Source organism: Bufo gargarizans, chromosome 1, assembly GCF_014858855.1.
Source record: "Bufo gargarizans isolate SCDJY-AF-19 chromosome 1, ASM1485885v1, whole genome shotgun sequence".
Taxonomy (NCBI): Eukaryota; Metazoa; Chordata; class Amphibia; order Anura; family Bufonidae; genus Bufo; species Bufo gargarizans.
In genome coordinates, this window is record NC_058080.1 from 277,671,712 (window position 1) to 277,696,270 (window position 24,559).

The 24,559-nt window shown below is 47.0% G+C and overlaps 1 protein-coding gene across 1 annotated transcript; it reads left to right on the forward strand.

The window, feature by feature from the left end:
• Positions 1-20,797: 20,797 nt before the first annotated feature.
• Positions 20,798-21,727, forward strand: LOC122926296 (olfactory receptor 52N2-like). Its single transcript, XM_044277670.1, has one exon. The coding sequence runs from the start codon at positions 20,798-20,800 to the stop codon at positions 21,725-21,727; it is 930 nt and encodes a 309-aa protein (XP_044133605.1).
• The last annotated feature ends 2,832 nt before the right edge of the window (positions 21,728-24,559 follow it).

Genomic DNA, 24,559 nt, shown 5'->3' on the forward strand with positions numbered 1-24,559 from the left:
ATAGTGTTGATCACGAATATTCTAATTGCAAATTTGTATCGCGAATATCGCCACTTAGAGAATTTGCAAATATTTAGGATATAGTGATATATATATTCGTAATTTTGAATATTCAAGATTTTTTTTTAAACAGTACACATGATTAGAGTTGAGCGAACACCTGGATGTTCGGGTTTGAGAAGTTCGGCCGAACTTCCCGGAAATGTTCGGGTTCAGGATCCGAACCCGACCCGAACTTCGTCCCGAACCCGAACCCCATTGAAGTCAATGGGGACCCAAACTTTTCAGCACTAAAGAGGCTATAAAACAGCCCAGGAAAGAGCTAGAGGGCTGCAAAAGGCAGCAACATGTAGGTAAATCCCCTGCAAACAAATGTGGATAGGAAATTGAATAAAAATAAAATAAATAAAAATTAACCAATATCAATTGGAGAGAGGTCCCATAGCAGAGAATCTGGCTTCACGTCACCCACCACTGTAACAGTCCATTGTCAGATATTTAGTCCCAGGCACCCAGGCAGAGGAGAGAGGTCCCGTAACAGAGAATCTGGCTTCATGTCAGCAGAGAATCAGTCTGCATGTCATAGCAGAGAATCAGGCTTCACGTCACCCACCACTGTAACAGTCCATTGGCATATATTTAGGCCCAGCACCCAGGCAGAGAAGAGAGGTCCCGTAACAGAGAATCTGGCTTCATGTCAGCAGAGAATCAGTCTGCATGTCATAGCAGAGAATCAGGCTTCACGTCACCCAACACTGGAACAGTCCATTGTCAGATATTTAGGCCCCAGCACCCAGGCAGAGGAGAGAGGTCCCGTAACAGAGATTCTGGCTTCATGTCAGCAGAGAAGGAGACAACCAAAACCAGAGCCAGAGTCAATAACCAGAGAAACTACTCACCAAATAGCTTCAGATCCAGAACCAGAGTCAACCGTCGGAGAAACCACTCATCAGATAGCTTCAGATCCAGAACCAGAGTCAACCGCCAGAGAAACCACTCACCAGATAGCTTCAGATCCAGAACCAGAAAGTAACTGCCTAATCAGCAGTCAGTGAGTTAATAAAAAGAAAAGGGTTAATAGGAGCCCCACGCTGGTCAAGACACTAAATAGCTAGTGAACCATATATCTCTTTTAATAGGCCGTGTTTAGTAGGAGGGGAGGTTATCTCACCTGACTTTGCGTGTTCTCTATTTCGTCCGGTGTCTGCAGGCAAGCTTTAATCCTCGGCTAATGGCGGAGTCTTTTTACTTCTCCCGTGTATGAGCGCCGCTCCGGCCGGTAGATGGCGTGCGTGGGGAGAAGATAGTAAAAGTTAGTACGGGAGAACTTTAGTGTGACGTCACAGCTCCAAGTACGGTTGCCTTCAAAGAACAAAAAACATTCAACGCGTTTCGAAATTGTCGTGTTTCTTCGTAAAGATGGTGTTAGTTCTCACTGTTAAATAGGCTTTTTAGTTCCCATAATAACCCCCAAATGAGGCAGGAATAAAGCTCATTATTAGAGTTGAGCGGACACCTGGATGTTCGGGTTCGAGAAGTTCGGCCGAACTTCCCGGAAATGTTCGGGTTCGGGATCCGAACCCGACCCGAACTTCGTCCCGAACCCCATTGAAGTCAATGGGGACCCGAACTTTTCGGCACTAAAAAGGCTGTAAAACAGCCCAGGAAAAAGCTAGAAGGCTGCAAAAGGCAGCAACATGTAGGTAAATCCCCTGCAAACAAATGTGGATAGTGAAATGAATAAAAATAAAAATAAAATAAATAAAAATTAACCAATATCAATTGGAGAGAGGTCCCATAGCAGAGAATCTGGCTTCACGTCACCCACCACTGTAACAGTCCATTTGCATATATTTAGGCCCAGCACCCAGGCAGAGGAGAGAGGTCCCGTAACAGAGAATCTGTCTTCATGTCAGCAGAGAATCAGTCTGCATGTCATAGCAGAGAATCAGGCTTCACGTCAGCCACCACTGCAACAGTCCATTGTCATATATTTAGGCCCAGCACCCAGGCAGAGGAGAGAGGTCCCGTAACAGAGAATCTGTCTTCATGTCAGCAGAGAATCAGTCTGCATGTCATAGCAGAGAATCAGGCTTCACGTCAGCCACCACTGTAACAGTCCATTGGCATATATTTAGGCCCAGCACCCAGACAGAGGAGAGAGGTCCCGTAACAGAGAATCAGGCTTCACGTCAGCCACCACTGCAACAGTCCATTGGCATATATTTAGGCCCCGGCACCCAGACAGAGGAGAGGTTCATTCAACTTTGGGTTGCCCCGCAATATAATGGTAAAATGAAAATAAAAATAGGATTGAATGAGGAAGTGCCCTGGAGTCCAATAATATATGGTTAAGGGGAGGTAGTTAATGTCTAATCTGTACAAGGGATGGACAGGTCCTGTGGGATCCATGCCTGGTTCATTTTTATGAACGTCAGCTTGTCCACATTGGCTGTAGACAGGCGGCTGCGTTTGTCTGTAATGACGCCTCCTGCCGTGCTGAATACACGTTCAGACAAAACGCTGGCCGCCGGGCAGGCCAGCACCTCCAAGGCATAAAAGGCTAGCTCTGGCCACGTGGACAATTTAGAGACCCAGAAGTTGAATGGGGCCGAACCATCAGTCAGTACGTGGAGGGGTGTGCACACGTACTGTTCCACCATGTTAGTGAAATGTTGCCTCCTGCTAACACGTTGCGTATCAGGTGGTGGTGCAGTTAGCTGTGGCGTGTTGACAAAACTTTTCCACATCTCTGCCATGCTAACCCTGCCCTCAGAGGAGCTGGCCGTGACACAGCTGCCTTGGCGACCTCCTGCTCCTCCTCTGCCTTGGCCTTGGGCTTCCACTTGTTCCCCTGTGACATTTGGGAATGCTCTCAGTAGCGCGTCTACCAACGTGCGCTTGTACTCGCGCATCTTCCTATCACGCTCCAGTGCAGGAAGTAAGGTGGGCACATTGTCTTTGTAGCGTGGATCCAGCAGGGTGGCAACCCAGTAGTCCGCACACATTAAAATGTGGGCAACTCTGCTGTCGTTGCGCAGGCACTGCAGCATGTAGTCGCTCATGTGTGCCAGGCTGCCCAGGGGTAAGGACAAGCTGTCCTCTGTGGGAGGCGTATCGTCATCGTCCTGCCTTTTCCCCCAGCCACGCACCAGTGATGGGCCCGAGCTGCGTTGGGTGCCACCCCGCTGTGACCATGCTTCATGCTCATCCTCCTCCACCTCCTCCTCATCCTCGTCCTCCTCGTCCTCCAGTAGTGGGCCCTGGCTGGCCACATTTGTACCTGGCCTCTGCTGTTGCAAAAAACCTCCCTCTGAGTCACTTCGAAGAGAATGGCCTGAAAGTGCTAAAAATTACCCCTCGTCCTGCTCCTCCTCCTCCTCCTGGGCCACCTCCTCTTCCATCATCGCCCTAAGTGTTTTCTCAAGGAGACATAGAAGTGGTATTGTAACGCTGATAACGGCATCATCGCCACTGGCCATGTTGGTGGAGTACTCGAAACAGCGCAACAGGGCACACAGGTCTCGCATGGAGGCCCAGTCATTGGTGGTGAAGTGGTGTTGTTCCGTAGTGCGACTGACCCGTGCGTGCTGCAGCTGAAACTCTACTATGGCCTGCTGCTGCTCGCACAGTCTGTCCAGCATGTGCAAGGTGGAGTTCCACCTGGTGGGCACGTCGCATATGAGGCGGTGAGCGGGAAGGCCGAAGTTACGCTGTAGCGCAGACAGGCGAGCAGCAGCAGGATGTGAACGCCGGAAGCGCAAACAGACGGCCCGCACTTTATGCAGCAGCTCTGACATGTCGGGGTAGTTGTGAATGAACTTCTGCACCACCAAATTCAGCACATGCGCCAAGCAAGGGATGTGCGTCAAACCGGCTAGTCCCAGAGCTGCAACGAGATTTCGCCCATTATCGCACACCCCCAGCCTGGGCTTGAGGCTCACCGGCAGCAACCACTCGTCGGTCTGTTGTTCTATACCCCGCCACAACTCCTGTGCGGTGTGGAGCCTGTCCCCTAAACATATGTGTTTCAGAATGGCCTGCTGACGTTTACCCCAGGCTGTGCTGAAGTTGATGGTGAAGGTGTGTGGCTGACTGGATGAGCAGGTGGAAGAAGAGGAGGAGGAAGCTGAGTAGGAGGAGGTGGCAACAGGAGGCAAAGAATGTTGCCCTGCGATCCTTGGCGGCAGAAGGACGTGCGCCAAACAGCTCTCCGCCTGGGGCCCAGCCGCCACTACATTTACCCAGTGTGCAGTTAGGGAGATATAGCGTCCCTGGCCGTGCTTACTGGTCCACGTATCTGTGGTTAGGTGGACCTTGCCACAGATGGCGTTGCGCAGTGCACACTTGATTTTATCGGATACTTGGTTGTGCAGGGAAGGCACGGCTCTCTTGGAGAAGTAGTGGCGGCTGGGAACAACATACTGTGGGACAGCAAGCGACATGAGCTGTTTGAAGCTGTCTGTGTCCACCAGCCTAAATGACAGCATTTCATAGGCCAGTAGTTTAGAAATGCTGGCGTTCAGGGCCAGGGATCGAGGGTGGCTAGGTGGGAATTTACGCTTTCTCTCAAATGTTTGTGAGATGGAGAGCTGAACGCTGCCGTGTGACATGGTTGAGATGCTTGGTGACGGAGGTGGTGGTGGTGTTGGTGGTACATCCCCTGTTTGCTGGGCGACAGGTGCCAACGTTCCTCCAGAGGCGGAGGAAGAGGCCGAGGCGGCAGCAGCAGAAGAGGCCGAGGCGGCAGCAGCAGAAGAGGCCGAGGCGGCAGCAGCAGAAGAGGTAGCAGGGGGAGCCTGAGTGACTTCCTTGGTTTTAAGGTGTTTACTCCACTGCAGTTCATGCTTTGCATGCAGGTGCCTGGTCATGCAGGTTGTGCTAAGGTTCAGAACGTTAATGCCTCGCTTCAGGCTCTGATGGCACAGCGTGCAAACCACTCGGGTCTTGTCGTCAGCACATTGTTTGAAGAAGTGCCATGCCAGGGAACTCCTTGAAGCTGCCTTTGGGGTGCTCGGTCCCAGATGGCGGCGGTCAGTAGCAGGCGGAGTCTCTTGGCGGCGGGTGTTCTGCTTTTGCCCACTGCTCCCTCTTTTGCTACGCTGTTGGCTCGGTCTCACCACTGCCTCTTCCTCCGAACTGTGAAAGTCAGTGGCACGACCCTCATTCCATGTGGGGTCTAGGACCTCATCGTCCCCTGCATCGTCTTCCACCCAGTCTTGATCCCTGACCTCCTGTTCAGTCTGCACACTGCAGAAAGACGCAGCAGTTGGCACCTGTGTTTCGTCATCATCAGAGACATGCTGAGGTGGTATTCCCATGTCCTCATCATCAGGAAACATAAGTGGCTGTGCGTCAGTGCAGTCTATGTCTTCCACCGCTGGGGAAGGGCTGGGTGGATGCCCTTGGGAAACCCTGCCAGCGGAGTCTTCAAACAGCATAAGAGACTGCTGCAAAACTTGAGGCTCAGTTCAATAGCAGCAATTCAATGATCCACAGCTGCAGATCGATCTCTGAATGAAGTCCTTTGGAGGAGTTAATCAGCCTAATCGCGCCCTAACGTTGCAGCTGCAACCTCTCCCTACACTAATCAGAGCAGAGTGACGGGCGGCGCTATGTGACTCCAGCTTAAATAGAGGCTGGGTCACATGGTGCTCTGGCCAATCACAGCCATGTCAATAGTAGGCATGGCTGTGACGGCCTCTTGGGCAAGTAGTATGACGCTTGTTAATTGGCTGCTTTGCAGCCTTTCAAAAAGCGCCAAGAAAGCGACGAACACCGAACCCGGACTTTTTCAAAAATGTCCGGGTTCGGGTCCGTGTCACGGACACCCCAAAATTCGGTACGAACCCGATCTATACAGTTAGGGTTCGCTCATCCCTACTCATTATATCTGCTAGACATTAGTGCATAGTTGCATTGATACTACTCCATTATCCAACACTTATAGATATTTTAATAGAAAGCAAACAATTTGATTTCTTGATTTAACCCTTTTGGGGCCAAGCTGTTCAATTTATAAATCCATTTGCTTTCACAGCGCAACATTTTCCTAATAAAATCTCCAGCTCTTTGGTCTCTTACCTTCTTTCAATCCCTGCAGAAATTGAACTATAAAAAACGCCTCCGTGTTGTTCCATATGGTGGCGTGATAGGGCGTGGCCATTGCATTTTTTCTTTATATTTTTAATATGTTCCCCCATTCTGGTTTGCAAGGCTCTTTTCGTACGGCCTACGTATATTTTATCGCAGGGACATTGTATATAGTAGATTACCCCTTTTGTACGGTATTATACGTAATGTTATCCATGATTTTATGTACATCTGGATCAACCCTAATTTCTTTAATGGTGTTTTTATTTTTTGTTGCCCTGCAGTTATTGCACATTTTACATGGAAAAAAAACTATTTTATGAGCCTCTGTATTTTCTTTATTTATATTATGATGGAGGCCTATAGAGGGGGCCACTAGATTGGCCAAATTCTGTGCTTTTCTGAAGGTGAAGATCGGGTATGGGGGGGTATCCTTTCACCTAACATTTAGTCTTGTTTAAGGGGATCCCAGTGTTTTCTTACAATCCTCTTAAATATCCCTTCCTTTTGGCTAAATTTGGTTATTATTGGGACTCTAAAGGTCTCTTTTCCTTCCTTGTCTCCATCCTCTTTTAATGGATTATGTGTTTTAATCTGCAGTAAGGTATCCATCTTCTTCACATCTTCCTTAATGGACTTTAGTCTGCTGGCTGCATAGCCTTTTTCCATGATTTTTTTGTGTAGTTCATACACTTTCTCATCAAAGTGTTCTAAATGGCTACAATTCCTCCGTAGCCTAATACAATGGCTGCGGGGGATATTGGTAAGCCAATCGGCAGATGACAACTAGTCAATAGAGTTGAGCAAACACCTGGATGTTCGGGTTCGAGAAGTTCGGCCGAACTTCCCGAAAATGTTCGGGTTCGGGATCCTCAAGAGAATGCCAAGAGTGTGCAAAGCAGTAATCAAAGCAAAAGGTGGCTACTTTGAAGAACCTAGAATATGACATATTTTCAGTTGTTTCACACTTTTTTGTTATGTATATAATTCCACATGTGTTAATTCATAGTTTTGATGCCTTCAGTGTGAATCTACAATTTTTATAGTCATAAAAATAAAGAAAACTCTTTGAATGAGAAGGTGTGTCCAAACTTTTGGTCTGTACTGTAGGCCAGTGGGGCCCAACCTACGGCCCGCAGGCCACATCAGGCCCACAAAGCTGTGTGATCCGGGCCGCGCAGTGATGGGAGGCGGAGCTTGCAGCCAGCTAAAGAAGCAGGAGAAGGTACACTCCGGGGCGGCTGCAGTGGCGCAGTACAAAAAGCCTGGAGGCAAATCAGGGAACGAATGTGAGTAGTAAATAATTTCTGTAACTGTAGGGCGTTGTGTGTGTGGACTCTGCGGGGTGCATTGTGTGTGTGGACTCTGCGGGGTGCATTGTGTGTGTGGACTCTGCGGGGTGCATTGTGTGTGGACTCTGCGGGGTGCATTGTGTGTGGACTCTGCGGGGTGCGTTGTGTGTGTGGACTCTGCGGGGTGCGTTGTGTGTGTGGACTCTGCGGGGTGCGTTGTGTGTGGACTCTGCGGGGTGCATTGTATGTGTGGACTCTGCGGGGTGCGTTGTGTGTGTGGACTCTGCGGGGTGCGTTGTGTGTGTGGACTCAGCGCGTCTCTCACCGCTGTCGTTCACGTGGGTAGTTGCTTGCAGTGCTGGGCTCCTAGTGTGCGTAGGGCTCACAATTCCCCATTTTGCGAGAGTGCGGTGTCTGGGTGCATGCGCTGTGCTGGTCATTGTGACCAGACTGTACCGGAGGAAGGAAGGGCTGACTCTTAATGGCGGGCACAGGCGACAGTGTGTGAGAACAGTGTGGTTTCAGGAGGGCTGCCCCTGTGAGTGTGGCTGGTACCTTAGTGAGGACAGTTGGGATATCCTGAAGGGCCAGTGGAGTCCATGTGGCAGGGGTCCGGCAGTACATGGCTTTGTGGGGTAAGAAGCAAACCCCTCCTTGTTGTTTGGGAAGGCCAGGACATGAGTGGTGTTCATTGGTCTTAGTTGGAATTGTGACACTGGTAGCGGTGGTCTGCACTGTGGCTGGCAGTAGAGAGAGTGCCCCTCTTCACAGTAATAAAGCTCACATGTGCCCCCTTCACAGTAATAAAGCTCACATGTGCCCCCTTCACAGTAATAAAGCTCACATGTGCCCCCTTCACAGTAGTAATTTCCTATATGTGCCCCCCTTCACAGTAATAAAGCTCACATGTGCCCCCTTCACAGTAATAAAGCTCACATGTGCCCCCTTCACAGTAATAAAGCTCACATGTGCCCCCTTCACAGTAATAAAGCTCACATGTGCCCCCTTCACAGTAGTAATGCTTACATGTGCCCCGTTTACAGAAGTAATGTTCACATGTGCCCCCTTTACAGTAGTAATGCTCACATGTGGCCCCTTCATGGTAAAAATGCCCAGATGTGCCCCCTTCTCAGTTGTAATGCCCACATGTGCACCCTTCACAGTAATATTGCTCACATGTTCCCCCTTCACAGTAGTAATGCTCACATGTGCCCCCTTCACAGTAGTAATGCTCACATGTGCCCCCTTCACAGTAGTAATGCTCACATGTGCCCCCTTTACAGTAGTAATGCTCACATGTGCCCCCTTCATAGAAAAATGCCCAGATGTGCCCCCTTCTCAGTAGTAATGCCCACATGTGCCCCCTTCACAGTAATAATGCTCACATAAGCCCGCTTCACAGTAGTAATGCTCAAATGTGCCCCCTTTACATTAGTAATGCTCACATGTGCCCCCTTTACAGTAGTAATGCTCACATGTGCCCCCTTTACATTAGTAATGCTCACATGTGCCCCCTTTACAGTAGTAATGCTCAGATGTGCCCCCTTCATAGAAAAATGCCCAGATGTGCCCCCTTCTCAGTAGTAATGGTCACATGTGCCCTCTTCACATTAATAATGCTCACATGTGCCCCCTTCACAATAGTAATGCCCACATGTGCCCCCTTTACAGTAATAATGCTCACATGTCCCCCCCTTTACAGTAGTAATGCTCACATATGCCCCCTTCACAGTAGTAATGCTCACATATGCCCCCTTCACAGTAGTAATGCTCACATATGCCCCCTTCACATTAGTAATGCTCACATGTGCCCCCTTCACAGTAGTAATGCACACACGTTCCCCCCTCACAGTGTTTGCATTTCTTTCTGGCAAAGCTACCTGGTTCTGTCCCGCAAAATTTATACCATGTCTAGTGCGGTCCTCAGACGGAAAATGGTTGGGCACCACTGATATAGGCTATGATGATTCTAGTTTGTCGTGGCTGATTAGTATCTGTGGTGGGCATTAATCTAGAAAGACATTAACTATATATTTATTTTTCCTTTTTCTGCTTCCTACCAATAATTATTTGGGAGATATATATGTATGAACTGACACCCTGAATGGTTCCGGGGAACGCATTGAGACACAGGCCAGTGTTTCTGTTTGGGACATGTGGCAATGTTGAGATTACTGTATCTGTTCTTTTGCTGAAAGCATTTTTGAGCTTGCTTTTCCCTATATATGTCTAGCTACATTTATTACTTATTATTTGTATCCTGACCACAGAGTGATCTCTATATTAGATCTCTTTAACCCCTTCAAGACCAAGCTAGTTTTTACCTTCAGGACCAGGCCATTTTTAGCAAATCTGACGTGTCACTTTATGTGGTAATAACTTTAAAACGCTTTTACTTCTCCAGGCCATTCTGAGATTGTTTTCTCGTCACATATTGTACTTCATGACACTGGTAAAATGGAGTAAAAAATTTTCATTTTTATTTATAAAAAAATACCAAATTTACCAAACATTTGGAAAAATTTGCTAATTTCCAAATTTCAATTTCTCTACTTTTATAATAAACAGTAATATCTCCAAAAATTGTTATTAATTTACATTCCCCATATGTCTACTTCATGTTTGGATCATTTTGCGAATGCCATTTTATTTTTTCGGGACGTTAAAAGGCTTAGAAGTTTAGAAGCAAATCTTGTAATTTTTGAGAAAAGTTCCAAAGCCCACTTTTTAAGGACCAGTTCAGGTCTGAAGTCGCTTTGCGAGGCTTACATAATAGAAACCACCCAAAATGACCCCATTTTAGAAACTACACCCCTAAAGGTATTCAAAACTGATTTTACAAACTTTGTTAACCCTTTAGGTGTTCCACAAGAATTAAAGGAAAATGGAGATGAAATTTCTGAATTTCACTTTTTTGGCAGATTTTCCATTTTAATCCATTTTTTCCAGTAACAAAGCAAGGGTTAACAGCCAAACAAAACTCAATATTTATGGCCCTGATTCTTTAGTTTATAGAAACACCCCATTTGTGGTCGTAAACTGCTGTACGGGCACACGGCAGGGCGCAGAAGCAAAGGAATGCCATATGGTTTTTGGAGGGCCATGTCACATTTGAAGCCCCCCTGATGCACCCCTAGAGTAGAAACTATAAAAAATGACCCCATTTTTTAAACTACGGGATAAGGTTGCAGTTTTGTTGGTACTATTTTAGGGTACATATGATTTTTGGTTGCTTTATATTACACTTTTTGTGAGGAAAGGTAACAAAAAATAGCTGTTTTGTCACAATTTTTATTTTTTATTATTTACAATGTTCATCTGACAGGTTCGATCATGAGCTATTTTTATAGAGCAGGTTGTTACGGATGCGACAATACCAAATATGACTACTTTTTTTAGTTGTCTGTTTCAGTTTTACATAATAAATAGGGATGAGCGAACTCGAACTGTATAGTTCGGGTTCGTACCGAATTTTGGGGTGTCCGTCACGTAAAAGTCCGGGTTCGGGTTCGGTGTTCGTCGCTTTCTTGGCGCTTTTGTGACGCTTTCTTGGCGCTTTTTGAAAGGCTGCAAAGCAGCCAATCAACAAGCGTCATACTACTTGCCCCAAGAGGCCGTCACAGCCATGCCTACTATTGGCATGGCTGGGATTGGCCAGAGCACCATGTGACCCAGCCTCTATTTAAGCTGGAGTCACATAGCGCCGCCCGTCACTCTGCTCTGATTAGCGTAGGGAGAGGTTGCAGCTGCGACGTTAGGGCGAGAATAGGCAGATTAACTCCTCCAAAGGACTCCATCCAGTGATCGATCTGCAGCTGTGGATGATTGAGCTGCTGATACTCAATTGCTCACATTGATTATTGATCGATCTGCCCAGACCGTTTGTCAGTCACATTTTTCTGGGGTGATCGGCGGCCATTTTGTGTCTTGTGGTGCGCCAGCACAAGCTGCGACCAAGTGCATTTAACCCTCAATGGTGTGGTTGTTTTTTGGCTAAAGCCTACATCAGGGTGAAGCTGTCACACCAAGTGCATTTAACCAGCAATAGTCTGTTCATTTTTTGGCCATATACTACATCAGGGGCAAGCTGCGCCCGTCACCAAGTGCATTTAACCCTCAGTAGTGTGGTTATTTTTTGGCTATATCCCAGTCTAATTCTGTCAGTAAATCCATACCGGTCACCCAGCGTCTAAATACTAGGCCTCAAATTTATATCCCGCTAAATCTGTCGTTACCGCTGTACTGTTGTGGCTGGGCAAGTTATTTAGTGTCCGTCAAAGCACATTTTTTGTTCAGGGTTGAAATACAATTCCCAATTTAGCAATTTCATAATTTAGTGGTTTCTGCTATATCAGAGCTATTTGAAATCTATCCCTAAAAGGGTATATAATATTCAAGGTGCACATAGGGTCATTCAGAATAACTTCACACACACGCTACTGTGCATTTCCAAGTCTAATTCTGTCACTAAATCCATACCGGTCACCCAGCGCCTAAATACTAGGCCTCAAATTTATATCCCGCTGAATTTGAATACAATACATTGGGCCAAATAATATTTTTGTTGTTGTGGTGAACCATAACAATGAGGAAAACATCTAGTAAGGGACGCGGACGTGGACATGGTCGTGGTGGTGTTAGTGGACCCTCTGGTGCTGGGAGAGGACGTGGCCGTTCTGCCACATCCACACGTCCTAGTGTACCAACTACCTCAGGTCCCAGTAGCCGCCAGAATTTACAGCGATATATGGTGGGGCCCAATGCCGTTCTAAGGATGGTAAGGCCTGAGCAGGTACAGGCATTAGTCAATTGGGTGGCCGACAGTGGATCCAGCACGTTCACATTATCTCCCACCCAGTCTTCTGCAGAAAGCGCACAGATGGCGCCTGAAAACCAAGCCCATCAGTCTGTCACATCACCCCCATGCATACCAGGGAAACTGTCTCAGCCTCAAGTTATGCAGCAGTCTCTTATGCTGTTTGAAGACTCCGCTGGCAGGGTTTCCCAAGGGCATCCACCTAGCCCTTCCCCAGCGGTGGAAGACATAGACTGCACTGACGCACAACCACTTATGTTTCCTGATGATGAGGACATGGGAATACCACCTCAGCATGTCTCTGATGATGACGAAACACAGGTGCCAACTGCTGCGTCTTTCTGCAGTGTGCAGACTGAACAGGAGGTCAGGGATCAAGACTGGGTGGAAGACGATGCAGGGGACGATGAGGTCCTAGACCCCACATGGAATGAAGGTCGTGCCACTGACTTTCACAGTTCGGAGGAAGAGGCAGTGGTGAGACCGAGCCAACAGCGTAGCAAAAGAGGGAGCAGTGGGCAAAAGCAGAACACCCGCCGCCAAGAGACTCCGCCTGCTACTGACCGCCGCCATCTGGGACCGAGCACCCCAAAGGCAGCTTCAAGGAGTTCCCTGGCATGGCACTTCTTCAAACAATGTGCTCACGAAAAGACCCAAGTGGTTTGCACGCTGTGCCATCAGAGCCTGAAGCGAGGCATTAACGTTCTGAACCTGAGCACAACCTGCATGACCAGGCACCTGCATGCAAAGCATGAACTGCAGTGGAGTAAACACCTTAAAACCAAGGAAGTCACTCAGGCTCCCCCTGCTACCTCTTCTGCTGCTGCCGCCTCGGCCTCTTCTGCTGCTGCCGCCTCGGCCTCTTCTGCTGCTGCCGCCTCGGCCTCTTCCTCTGCCTCTGGAGGAACGTTGGCACCTGCCGCCCAGCAAACAGGGGATGTACCACCAACACCACCACCACCTCCGTCACCAAGCGTCTCAACCATGTCACACGGCAGCGTTCAGCTCTCCATCTCACAAACATTTGAGAGAAAGCGTAAATTCCCACCTAGCCACCCTCGATCCCTGGCCCTGAATGCCCGCATTTCTAAACTACTGGCCTATGAAATGCTGTCATTTAGGCTGGTGGACACAGACAGCTTCAAACAGCTCATGTCGCTTGCTGTCCCACAGTATGTTGTTCCCAGCCGCCACTACTTCTCCAAGAGAGCCGTGCCTTCCCTGCACAACCAAGCATCCGATAAAATCAAGTGTGCACTGCGCAGCGCCATCTGTAGCAAGGTCCACCTAACCACAGATACGTGGACCAGTAAGCACGGCCAGGGACGCTATATCTCCCTAACTGCACACTGGGTAAATGTAGTGGCAGCTGGGCCCCAGGCGGAGAGCTGTTTAGCGCACGTCCTTCCGCCGCCAAGGATCGCAGGGCAACATTCTTTGCCTCCTGTTGCCACCTCCACCTTCTCGGCTTCCTCCTCCTCTTCTTCCACCTGCTCATCCAGTCAGCCACACACCTTCACCACCAACTTCAGCACAGCCCGGGGTAAACGTCAGCAGGCCATTCTGAAACTCATATGTTTGGGGGACAGGCCCCACACCGCACAGGAGTTGTGGCGGGGTATAGAACAACAGACCGACGAGTGGTTGCTGCCGGTGAGCCTCAAGCCCGGCCTGGTGGTGTGTGATAATGGGCGAAATCTCGTTGCAGCTCTGGGACTAGCCAATTTGACGCACATCCCTTGCTTGGCGCATGTGCTGAATTTGGTGGTGCAGAAGTTCATTCACAACTACCCCGACATGTCAGAGCTGCTGCATAAAGTGCGGGCCGTCTGTTCGCGCTTCCGGCGTTCACATCCTGCTGCTGCTCGCCTGTCTGCGCTACAGCGTAACTTCGGCCTTCCCGCTCACCGCCTCATATGCGACGTGCCCACCAGGTGGAACTCCACCTTGCACATGCTGGACAGACTGTGCGAGCAGCAGCAGGCCATAGTGGAGTTTCAGCTGCAGCACGCACGGGTCAGTCGCACTACAGAACAGCACCACTTCACCACCAATGACTGGGCCTCCATGCGAGACCTGTGTGCCCTGTTGCGCTGTTTCGAGTACTCCACCAACATGGCCAGTGGCGATGACGCCGTTATCAGCGTTACAATACCACTTCTATGTCTCCTTGAGAAAACACTTAGGGCGATGATGGAAGAGGAGGTGGCCCAGGAGGAGGAGGAGGAGGAGGAAGAGGGGTCATTTTTAGCACTTTCAGGCCAGTCTCTTCGAAGTGACTCAGAGGGAGGTTTTTTGCAACAGCAGAGGCCAGGTACAAATGTGGCCAGCCAGGGCCCACTACTGGAGGACGAGGAGGACGAGGATGAGGAGGAGGTGGAGGAGGATGAGGATGAAGCATGGTCACAGCGGGGTGGCACCCAACGCAGCTCGGGTCCATCACTGGTGCGTGGCTGGGGGGAAAGGCAGGACAATGACGATACGCCTCCCACAGAGGACAGCTTGTCCTTACCCCTGGGCAGCCTGGCACACATGAGCGACTACATGCTGCAGTGCCTGCGCAACGACAGCAGAGTTGCCCACATTTTAACCTGTGCGGACTACTGGGTTGCCACCCTGCTGGATCCACGCTACAAAGACAATGTGCCCACCTTACTTCCTGCACTGGAGCGTGATAGGAAGATGTGCTAGTACAAGCGCACGTTGGTAGACGCGCTACTGAGAGCATTCCAAAATGTCACAGGGGAACAAGTGGAAGCCCAAGGCCAAGGCAGAGGAGGAGCAAGAGGTCGCCAAGGCAGCTGTGTCACGGCCAGCTCCTCTGAGGGCAGGGTTAGCATGGCAGAGATGTGGAAAACTTTTGTCAACACGCCACAGCTAACTGCACCACCACCTGATACGCAACGTGTTAGCAGGAGGCAACATTTCACTAACATGGTGGAACAGTACGTGTGCACACCCCTCCACGTACTGACTGATGGTTCGGCCCCATTCAACTTCTGGGTCTCTAAATTGTCCACGTGGCCAGAGCTAGCCTTTTATGCCTTGGAGGTACTGGCCTGCCCGGCGGCCAGCGTTTTGTCTGAACGTGTATTCAGCATGGCAAGGGGCGTCATTACAGACAAACGCAGCCGCCTGTCTACAGCCAATGTGGACAAGCTGACGTTCATAAAAATGAACCAGGCATGGATCCCACAGGACCTGTCCGTCCCTTGTGCAGATTAGACATTAACTACCTCCCCTTAACCATATATTATTGGACTCTAGGGCACTTCCTCATTCAATCCTATTTTTATTTTCATTTTACCATTATATTGCGAGGCTACCCAAAGTTGAATGAACCTCTCCTCTGTCTGGGTGCCGGGGCCTAAATATATGCCAATGGACTGTTCCAATGTTGGGTGACGTGAAGCCTGATTCTCTGCTATGACATGCAGACTAATTCTCTGCTGACATGAAGACAGATCCTCTGTTATGGGACCTCTCTCCTCTGCCTGGGTGCTGGGCCTAAATATCTGACAATGGACTGTTGCAGTGGTGGCTGACATGAAGCCTCATTCTCTGCTATGACATGCAGACTGATTCTCTGCTGACATGAAGCCAGATCGTCTGTTACGGGACCTCTCTCCTCTGCCTGGGTGCTGGGCCTAAATATCTGACAATGGACTGTTGCAGTGGTGGGTGACGTGAAGCCTCATTCTCTGCTATGACATGCAGACTAATTCTCTGCTGACATGAAGCCAGATTGTCTGTTACGGGACCTCTCTCCTCTGCCTGGGTGCTGGGCCTAAATTTATGAAAATGGACTGTTACAGTGGTGGGTGACGTGAAGCCTGATTCTCTGCTATGATATGAAGACTGATTCTCTGCTGACATGAAGCCAGATTCTCTGTTACGGGACCTCTCTCCTCTGCCTGGGTGCCGGGGCCTAAATATCTGAGAATGGACTGTTCCAGTGATGGGTGACGGGAAGCCAGATTCTCTGCTAAGGGACCTCTCTCCAATTGATTTTGGTTAATTTTTATTTATTAAATTTTTATTTTTATTCATTTCCCTATCCACATTTGTTTGCAGGGGATTTACCTACATGTTGCTGCCTTTTGCAGCCCTCTAGCCCTTTCCTGGGCTGTTTTACAGCCGTTTTAGTGCCGAAAAGTTCAGGTCCCCATTGACTTCAATGGGGTTCGGGTTCGGGACGAAGTTCGGATCGGGTTCGGATCCCGAACCCGAACATTTCCGGGAAGTTCGGCCGAACTTCTCGAACCCGAACATCCAGGTGTTCGCTCAACTCTAATAATAAAGCATTTTTGAAAACAAAATGATTTTTTAGTGTCTCCACATTCTGAAAGCCGTAGTTTTATTTAGGGTCTTATGTAGGGTCGACTGGCTTATGTAGGGTCTCATTTTTTGCGGGATGATTGGTATGATTGTGGGGTGCGTATGACTTTTTTATCGTTTGGTATTACACTTTTTCTGTTGTAAGGTGACAAAAAATTTTTTTTTTTACACTGTTTACATTTTTTCCTAGTGTTCATCTGAGGGGTAAGATCATGTGATATTTTTATTCAGCAGGTTATTATGGACGCAGTGATAACTAATATGTATACTTTATTTTTTAAAGTTTTACACAATAACAGCAGTTTTTAAACAAAAAAAAAACATGTTTTAGTGTCTCCATAATCTGAGAGCCATAGTTTTTTTTTTTTTTTGGGCGATTGTCTTAGGTAGGGTCTCATTTTTTGCGGGATGAGATGACAGTTTTATTGGTATGGTTCTGGTGTGCGTATGACTTTTTGATCTCTTTTCTTTTTTATTTTTTTTTATGGTGTTCACCTGAGGGGTTAACTCATGTGATATTTTTATAGAGCCGGTTATTACGGACGTGGCAATACCTTATATGTAAGCTTTTCTTTTTATTAAAGTTTTATAGACTAATATTTTTTAAACAAAAAAAAATCATGTTTTAGTGTCTTCATAGTCTGAGACCCATATTTTTTTTATTTTTTGGCAATTGTTTTGGTAGGGGATTATTTTTTGCGGGATGAGGTGACAGTTAGATTGATACTATTTTGGTGGGGAAACGCCTTTTTGATTGCTTGGCGTTGCACTTTTAGTGATGTAAGGTGACCCCAAATATTTTTTTTTAGCACAGTTTTTATTTTATTTTTTTGACAGTGTTCACCTGAGGGGTTAGATCATGTGATATTTTTATAGAGCCGGTCTATACGAACGCGGCGATATATAATATGTCTACTTTTATTTATTTTTTCCTATTTAAAAAAAAATTATTACTTTATTTTGGAAAAAGGACATTTTTATTTTTACTTGAAACTTTAATTTTTTTATTACAAAAAAACTACAACTTTTTTTTACTTTATTTTACTTTTTATATTTGTCCCACTTTGGGATTTCACCTTTTCAGGGTTTGATCCCTGTTTTAATTCAGTACAATACATTCTGTATTGTACTGAATCGAACTGTCAGCCTCTCACACAGTGAGAGTCTGACAGTGGCCTAGGAGACCCCGCGCTCAGGCTGGATCTCCTGGGCTTCTGTAGGCTGGCAGCTCCGATGCCTGTGTAAGGCATCGGGCTGCCATGGCAACAATCAACCCCTGCCAGCGCAGTGCGGGGGGGCAATGGAGTCAGAGGGAACACCCTCCCTCTGTATACCCCGCTGACCGCCGCACGTTAAAGGGTTAAACCGCCGGCATCACCGCACACAGCGATGTCGGCGGATGCAACCGGGCCCGTGCTGCGGATCAGGCGGGTGCAGCTCCTGCACCCACCCGATCCCATCACGTACATGCACGTGAGGATGCGGCAAGGAGCCACAATCGCTCACGTACATGTACGTGAGGATGCGGGAAGGGGTTAAGGTACTTTCACACTAGCATTTTTCTTTTCCGGCAATGAGTTCCGTCCTAGGGGCTCAATACCGGAAAGGAACTTATAAGTTTTATCCCCATGAATTCTGAATGGAGAGCGATCCATTCAGGATGCATCAGGACGTCTTCAGTTCAGTCTTTTTGACTTTTCAGGACGGAGATAATACTGCAGCATGCTACGGTTTTATCTCCGACCCAAAAACCTGAACACTTGTGTATTAGTACTGGATCCAGCATTCAAATTGCAGTATTGACGGATCCGGTATGCGCAAACCTTTAAAATTGTGAAAAAAATAAATACCAGATCTATTTTGCCGGATCACACCGGAAAAACGGATCTGGTATTGCAATGCATTTTTCTGACTGATCAGGCATTTTTCAGACTGATAAGGATTCTGATAAGTCTGAAAAATGAATGATCAGTTAGAAAAAATGACATGCGTTTGCATACAGTTTGCCTGATCAGGCAGGCAGTTCAGGCAACGGAACTGCCTGCCGGAATCAAACAACGCAAGTGTGAAAGTACCCTTAGGTGGTGGTATCTATCCCTTGTCAGGGCAATAGAGGGCATGTAGGAGGTTCCTGAGATGGGATCGCCCCTATTGGGGTGGCCATTCCATTTTGTAAGCAGGTTTTTAGTCTGTAGGGAAGGCGTTGAGGGTGAGTTATCTCTTCCTTTCTGCAGTATTGGCCCATCGACCCCGCCTAAGTGAATTTCTATTTGCACATACTGGGGTATTTTAATGAAGATTATTAAAGGTTAAGTTTTACACTGGTGAAGGTGCTCTGTGATTTCTTAGTGATTGACCGGGATTTCTAAAGTCCTTATTGATCAGACCTGTGAATACTATCATGTTCCAGCATGCCACTGCCACTGTCTGCCTGCCTACCATCACCTTCTGTACCATATGGTGCTGTGCTACCACCACTGCTGCTAATCCCCCTACTTCCACTACCATTACCACTGTTCAGAACAAGCCACTCTTTTTTCTTACAATTATCAATATAACTATGAGCAGGCATCATTTTAGGACACTTGTGTAGAACAAGCCACTGTTTCTTATGACATTAGCATGTGTGTGTATAAACAGGGACCGAGATCTGACCTCGTTAAGGCATAATTTTTGGACACTTGGTCCCAAAAAGCCACTGTTTTTTTATCCCATAAAATTTTTGGGAATCTTTGGAATATGAAAAAGCAGAAGACATGTGCCGGTGCAGTGTGAAATTAAACAAGCTGTATGATAACACCGTCAACCATACGTTTTCCCACAGCTATGTCTGTCAGCGTCGCTCAGACATCATTTACTGTTGCTGTCATTGCATTCCAGAGCTTAGGGAGATGGGGGTAAGGGGGAAATGCAAAAATGAATGTAAAACTCCTAGGTGATTAGCGGGTGTAATATACCAATTTTCAGACCAATTGGAGCAACTTTGATTGTGGTACGTATAGAACTTATTGAATAATTCACCAAATTGGAAACAAAAAGGATTTCAAGAAGTTCGCTCATTTCCATGCTGGATATAAAACCCCCTCCCCAGCACACACATCCAAACACTTGAGAGTTGGAGCGCCACCAATCAGGTACTGACGGCCCAGCTAGAGTCTTGCACATAGAAAGAAAAAAGGAGCGTTAGAGTAAAAATACTCAGAACCATTAGCCCTGATTCGTAAAGAAAGCTTAAGAGGAAGAACGCCAAGGAACAAGGTGCTGTAGGGAGAATGAAGGGTTCCAGGTAGAACGTTTGATAGGTTTTTAGGCAGCTTACACCATAGAAGAAGCTGCCCGTGATATCAAGTTTTGAGAAAAAAGCAATCAAAGGGTAGAAACCTGTGGAGCGCCACAAACTATCAGTGCAGAAAAGGTTAATTAGAACAGATGAAAGTGAGTTCTTTAACCATGTAGGTATCTTTCTCCTGAGGAAGGGGGACTGTATTTAACCCCCAGAAACGCGTTGAGCTCTTCTTTTTGTATTAAAGACCACCTGATTTATTTAAGAAAGCCCCCGGTTCATCATTTGAGACCATTCGATGGATTGACTAACTACATGCGACCTCGGCGAGGGGGGGCTTTAAGTGCAAGTGTCTTGAGCTTTATCTTGCACTACCCCCCCTGGTGAAGTAAGTACAACCAAAACAGCCGTCAGTGTTGTCATTTTGATTTTATGAATTTTATTAATACCTTTTTTATTGATCCAGTTTTATCTGCTCTATTTTTAATTACTATATGTATGACCATTGAGTATAGCTCTGACTTGACTTCCTATTTTGATACATCTACTCAGTCATCATCACCTACGTGGTTAAAGAACTCACTTTCACCTGTTCTAATTAACCCTTTCTGCACTGATAGTTTGTGGCGCTCCACGGGTTTCTACCCTTTGATTGCTTTTTCCTCAAAACTTGATATCTAGAGTCTTGGTGACCCCTTTGAGATGCATTCCTGACCTGCATGTTCCCGTAACTGACTTAGACCCAGTAATAGATGAGAGAATACCCACTATACTGTAGTCATAAGTAGCATCACTATGTATACATTTATTAGGTGGTAATATCCCCCTCCCCCAACCCCCTGGAGATCCCCTTTGTGTGCTTTGTGGATATAATTAATGTATATACAGTGGAGCTGAGTACAATATATGTCATGTCCAGAACATTTCCAGATTCTCTTCCCTTCACTCTCGATCTGCAGGTTCGACCCAATGTAAATGGATTTCACTCTGAAGAACCAGACCTCATCCTTTTCACATACAGAATTCATAATGCGAGGATTTCCCGGAGTTTCGAAATCCAGGGGGTTTCTTGCCATCCCGTTTTTCAGTGTCTATGGATTGATCTTGGGTGGAAATGTGATGATCATGTACCGGATATGGGTGGAAAAGAGCCTGCAGGCCCCCATGTATCACCTAATCTTTCTCCTTTTTGCTTCAAACATCTCCTCTACCACCGCCATTGTCCCTGGCACTCTGATGGCGCTGCTATGTGGGATGGACCGTGTCTCTCTAGGAGGCTGCCTCTTCCAGATGTTCTTTGTCTACACCATGGTCATATTTGAGTCCAATGTGTTGCTATTGATGGCACTGGACCGCTACATGGCGATCTGTAGACCTCTACGTTACCATGAGATCATGACCAGGCGCCTTCTGCTCCTTCTTTCCACCTTGGGCTTATTTGAATCTGGCCTCCTGGCTTTTTCTATAATAATGGTGGCCTTCAGGGTGGAGTACTGCTTCTCGAATCTCATCCTGGACTTTGTGTGTGAAAATATGGTTCTTCTGAAACTGGGATGTGGGAAAATCCATAACATTCAAATGTTGGGTCTGATGGTAAGGATTATGGTGACTTCCATGGGCATAACTCTGCTCCTGGTCTCTTACTCCAGGATCCTGTACACGGCCATGAATATAGTGACTGGTCGGGCTCGCCACAAGACGCTCCACACCTGTGGGACTCACCTGTGCATTGTCATAATAAACTACTCATGTGGGTTACTGTTATCCATCGCGTACAGGATGCCAATCTCCACTGACTTCCAGAACCTCACCAGCGCCATATACTACCTCTTCCCGGCAACTATCCATCCACTTATATATGGCTTCAGGGTGAAGGAAATTCGGGTGTGCCTCATAAAATCCTGACATTATGTCCTGTAATAACCAGAGCATTAAAAAGCATTTCCCTATCTCCATCCTGACCATGTATGGCGAATGTATGGCACTGGGCCATGCCACCATATGGTTTACATTTATGGTTCCCCTGACAATTTCAAAATTTTTGCTGCATTGAGGGTCCAGATGTGGTTGTACCTAACAGTTTCTGCCTGTAGTGGCATCATACTGGTCTGAAACTATAAACACCTGTATGTAAATATGTAAATAAATAATACAGAAATAAAAATCCCCTACAGAGCTTGTGTCCTGTTTTATACCAATACCCCCTCTACCCTCTGTGTACCCAACCCAAACAGATCCCCGGCCACATTTCCTCCCCAAAATGTCTACCGCCTTCTGCCACAGAGCCCCTGCCACATTCTGCCCAGAGGGAATGCCATGAAGTTTCACAATGTTGTCAAGAAACACTTGCGCAAGAGTTTTAGCATTAGGTAGGCCAGAAAATGCTATAAAGTGCACCATTTTACTAAAACGATCAACTACCACCAGAATAACTGTCTTTCCAGATTGATTAGGCAAATCAGTAATAAAATCCATAGACAAGTGGGTCCATGATCTGGACGGGATGGGCAACGGAAGTAGAGATTCAGAATGTCAAGTATGCATCACCTTAGCGCGTGCAGATACTACAGGCCGACACATAGTCCTGAACACACTTACGCAACCCCGGCCACCAGAATCTATGAGAGATGAGGTCGGCAGTGGATCTACTCCCAAGGTGTCCTGTAAGAACCATACAATGATGTTCCTCAAACACTTTGTGCCGCAATTCTGATGGAACAAACAGTTTCCCAGAGGGGGAAGACTCCGGTGCGTTTCCCTGAGCCTCTAAAACCTTCATCTCTAGATCACGGTATAGAGCGGATATCACCACCCCCTCCGACAGTATCGGACTCGGATTTTCAAAATCACCACCTCCAGGAAAACTACGTGACAAGGCATCTGCCTTGACGTTCTTAACCCCAGAACGATAAGTGACAGTGAAATTAAATCTGGTGAAAAACAAAGACCATCTGGCCTGCCTCGGGTTCAGTCTTTTAGCCGACTCCAGATAAGCCATATTCTTGTGATCTGTGAACACCGTGATCGGATGAATCGCCCCTTCCAACCATTGACGCCACTCCTCAAAAGCCAACTTAATGGGAGTCTTAGGTCCCCAAGCTACTTGAGAAACCTTGGCGCAGTGCTCGGGCTCAGACATGGCCTACACCGTAGGACATGTAGGCTAATCTCTCAATTTTAATATCAGTTTGAGGGTTTAGTAAGACCGCAGAGTGCACCTGTCTTTGCTATTATTTTGTTATATTGCTATATTGATTATCACATCCACATAATTGCTATCTTGTGTAGGATGTCTATTGTGGTACTTGTGGTTCGATGCAGGCATCCTCCACTTTATGCATTTTTGCTGGGGATCGTCATTAGCAACGGGCTACAAGTGCAGGATTTGCTCCCCTGTATATATGCACAACTGCATGTGGGTTTGAGCACTTCCTGCTTGTTTAATACCACGCCATTCTTTTCAGTTTGTATTTATAGAGATGCCTGGAGGTGTATAAACTCCAATTTAAATGTGCCTGTTTTCCATCTACAGGCTACATTTAGGTGTACCTGTGAGGCCTGGGCCTTATAAGCCAGTCTTGAGTGGGACTCGTAGACTCCTCGCTCCTCCCATTGCAAGCATGGTTACATGCTGGAGGTAACTGTTGAGCTGTTTGTGAGTCGGCCTCATGCTCCTGTAATTTGCCCACTGGCTCCTGGTATTGCCCATATGGCACAGGTAGGTGAGTGTTAGGTCCCCGAGCTACTTGGGAAACCTTGGCGCGGTGCTCGGGCTCAGACATGTCCTACACCGTAGGACATGTTGGCTGATCTCTCAATTTTAAGATCAGTTTGAGGGTTTAGTAAGACCACAGAGTGCACCTGTCTTTGCTATTATTTTGTTATATTGCTGTATCCGAACTTCTCTCAAGTTTTGCTAGTCTCTTATACACCTCTCCCACCTTGGCCTCAAATTTCCAGGTATGGGCTCATCCCATCCCAACTTCTGTCTGCATAATTCTTGTAGTATTTATTTTGCTCTGAGGATTACTGGAGCCAAAAATCCCAATGGATCAAATATAGAAGCCTGGTAGGTCTAGTTGCAACTTTCTCTTCAATAGATACTTCAAAGAAGAACATGTCATTCTCTACATTCCATCCCAATCCAAGTACGTTCTGAACTGGAAGATGATCATAATTGAGATCTACATTCTTCATTGTTGCTGCACGTTCAGAGTCACTGATGGATTCCAGTACCTCTCTGTTGTTTGAGATTAATTTGTGAAGGTGCAGGTTTCCTCTAGCGCATAACTCTTGGCTTTCTTTCACTAGTTTGATTGCAGATTCTATGGACTCTAGACTTATAAGACCATCATCTACATAAAAGTTTATCTTCAGAAAATTTGCTGCTGATGGGCAATCCTTTTCATTCTGATTAGCCTGGTACTTCATACCATAATTGGCGCAACCTGGAGACGATGCTGCTCCAAACAAGTGTACTTTTATTCTGTATTCTGCTGGCTCTGTATCTGTATCTCCATCCTCAAACCATAGAAACCTCAGGAAGTCTCTATCTTCATTTTTCACATAAAACTGGTGGAACATTTTTTCAACGTCACACATGACCACCAGAGGATACTTTCTGAATCTAAAGAGTACTCCAGGCAGAGTGTTTGTAAGATCTGGTCCTTTTAGGAGATGATCATTCAAAGCAACAACATTGTACTTTGCTGATCAATTAAATACTACTCTAATCTT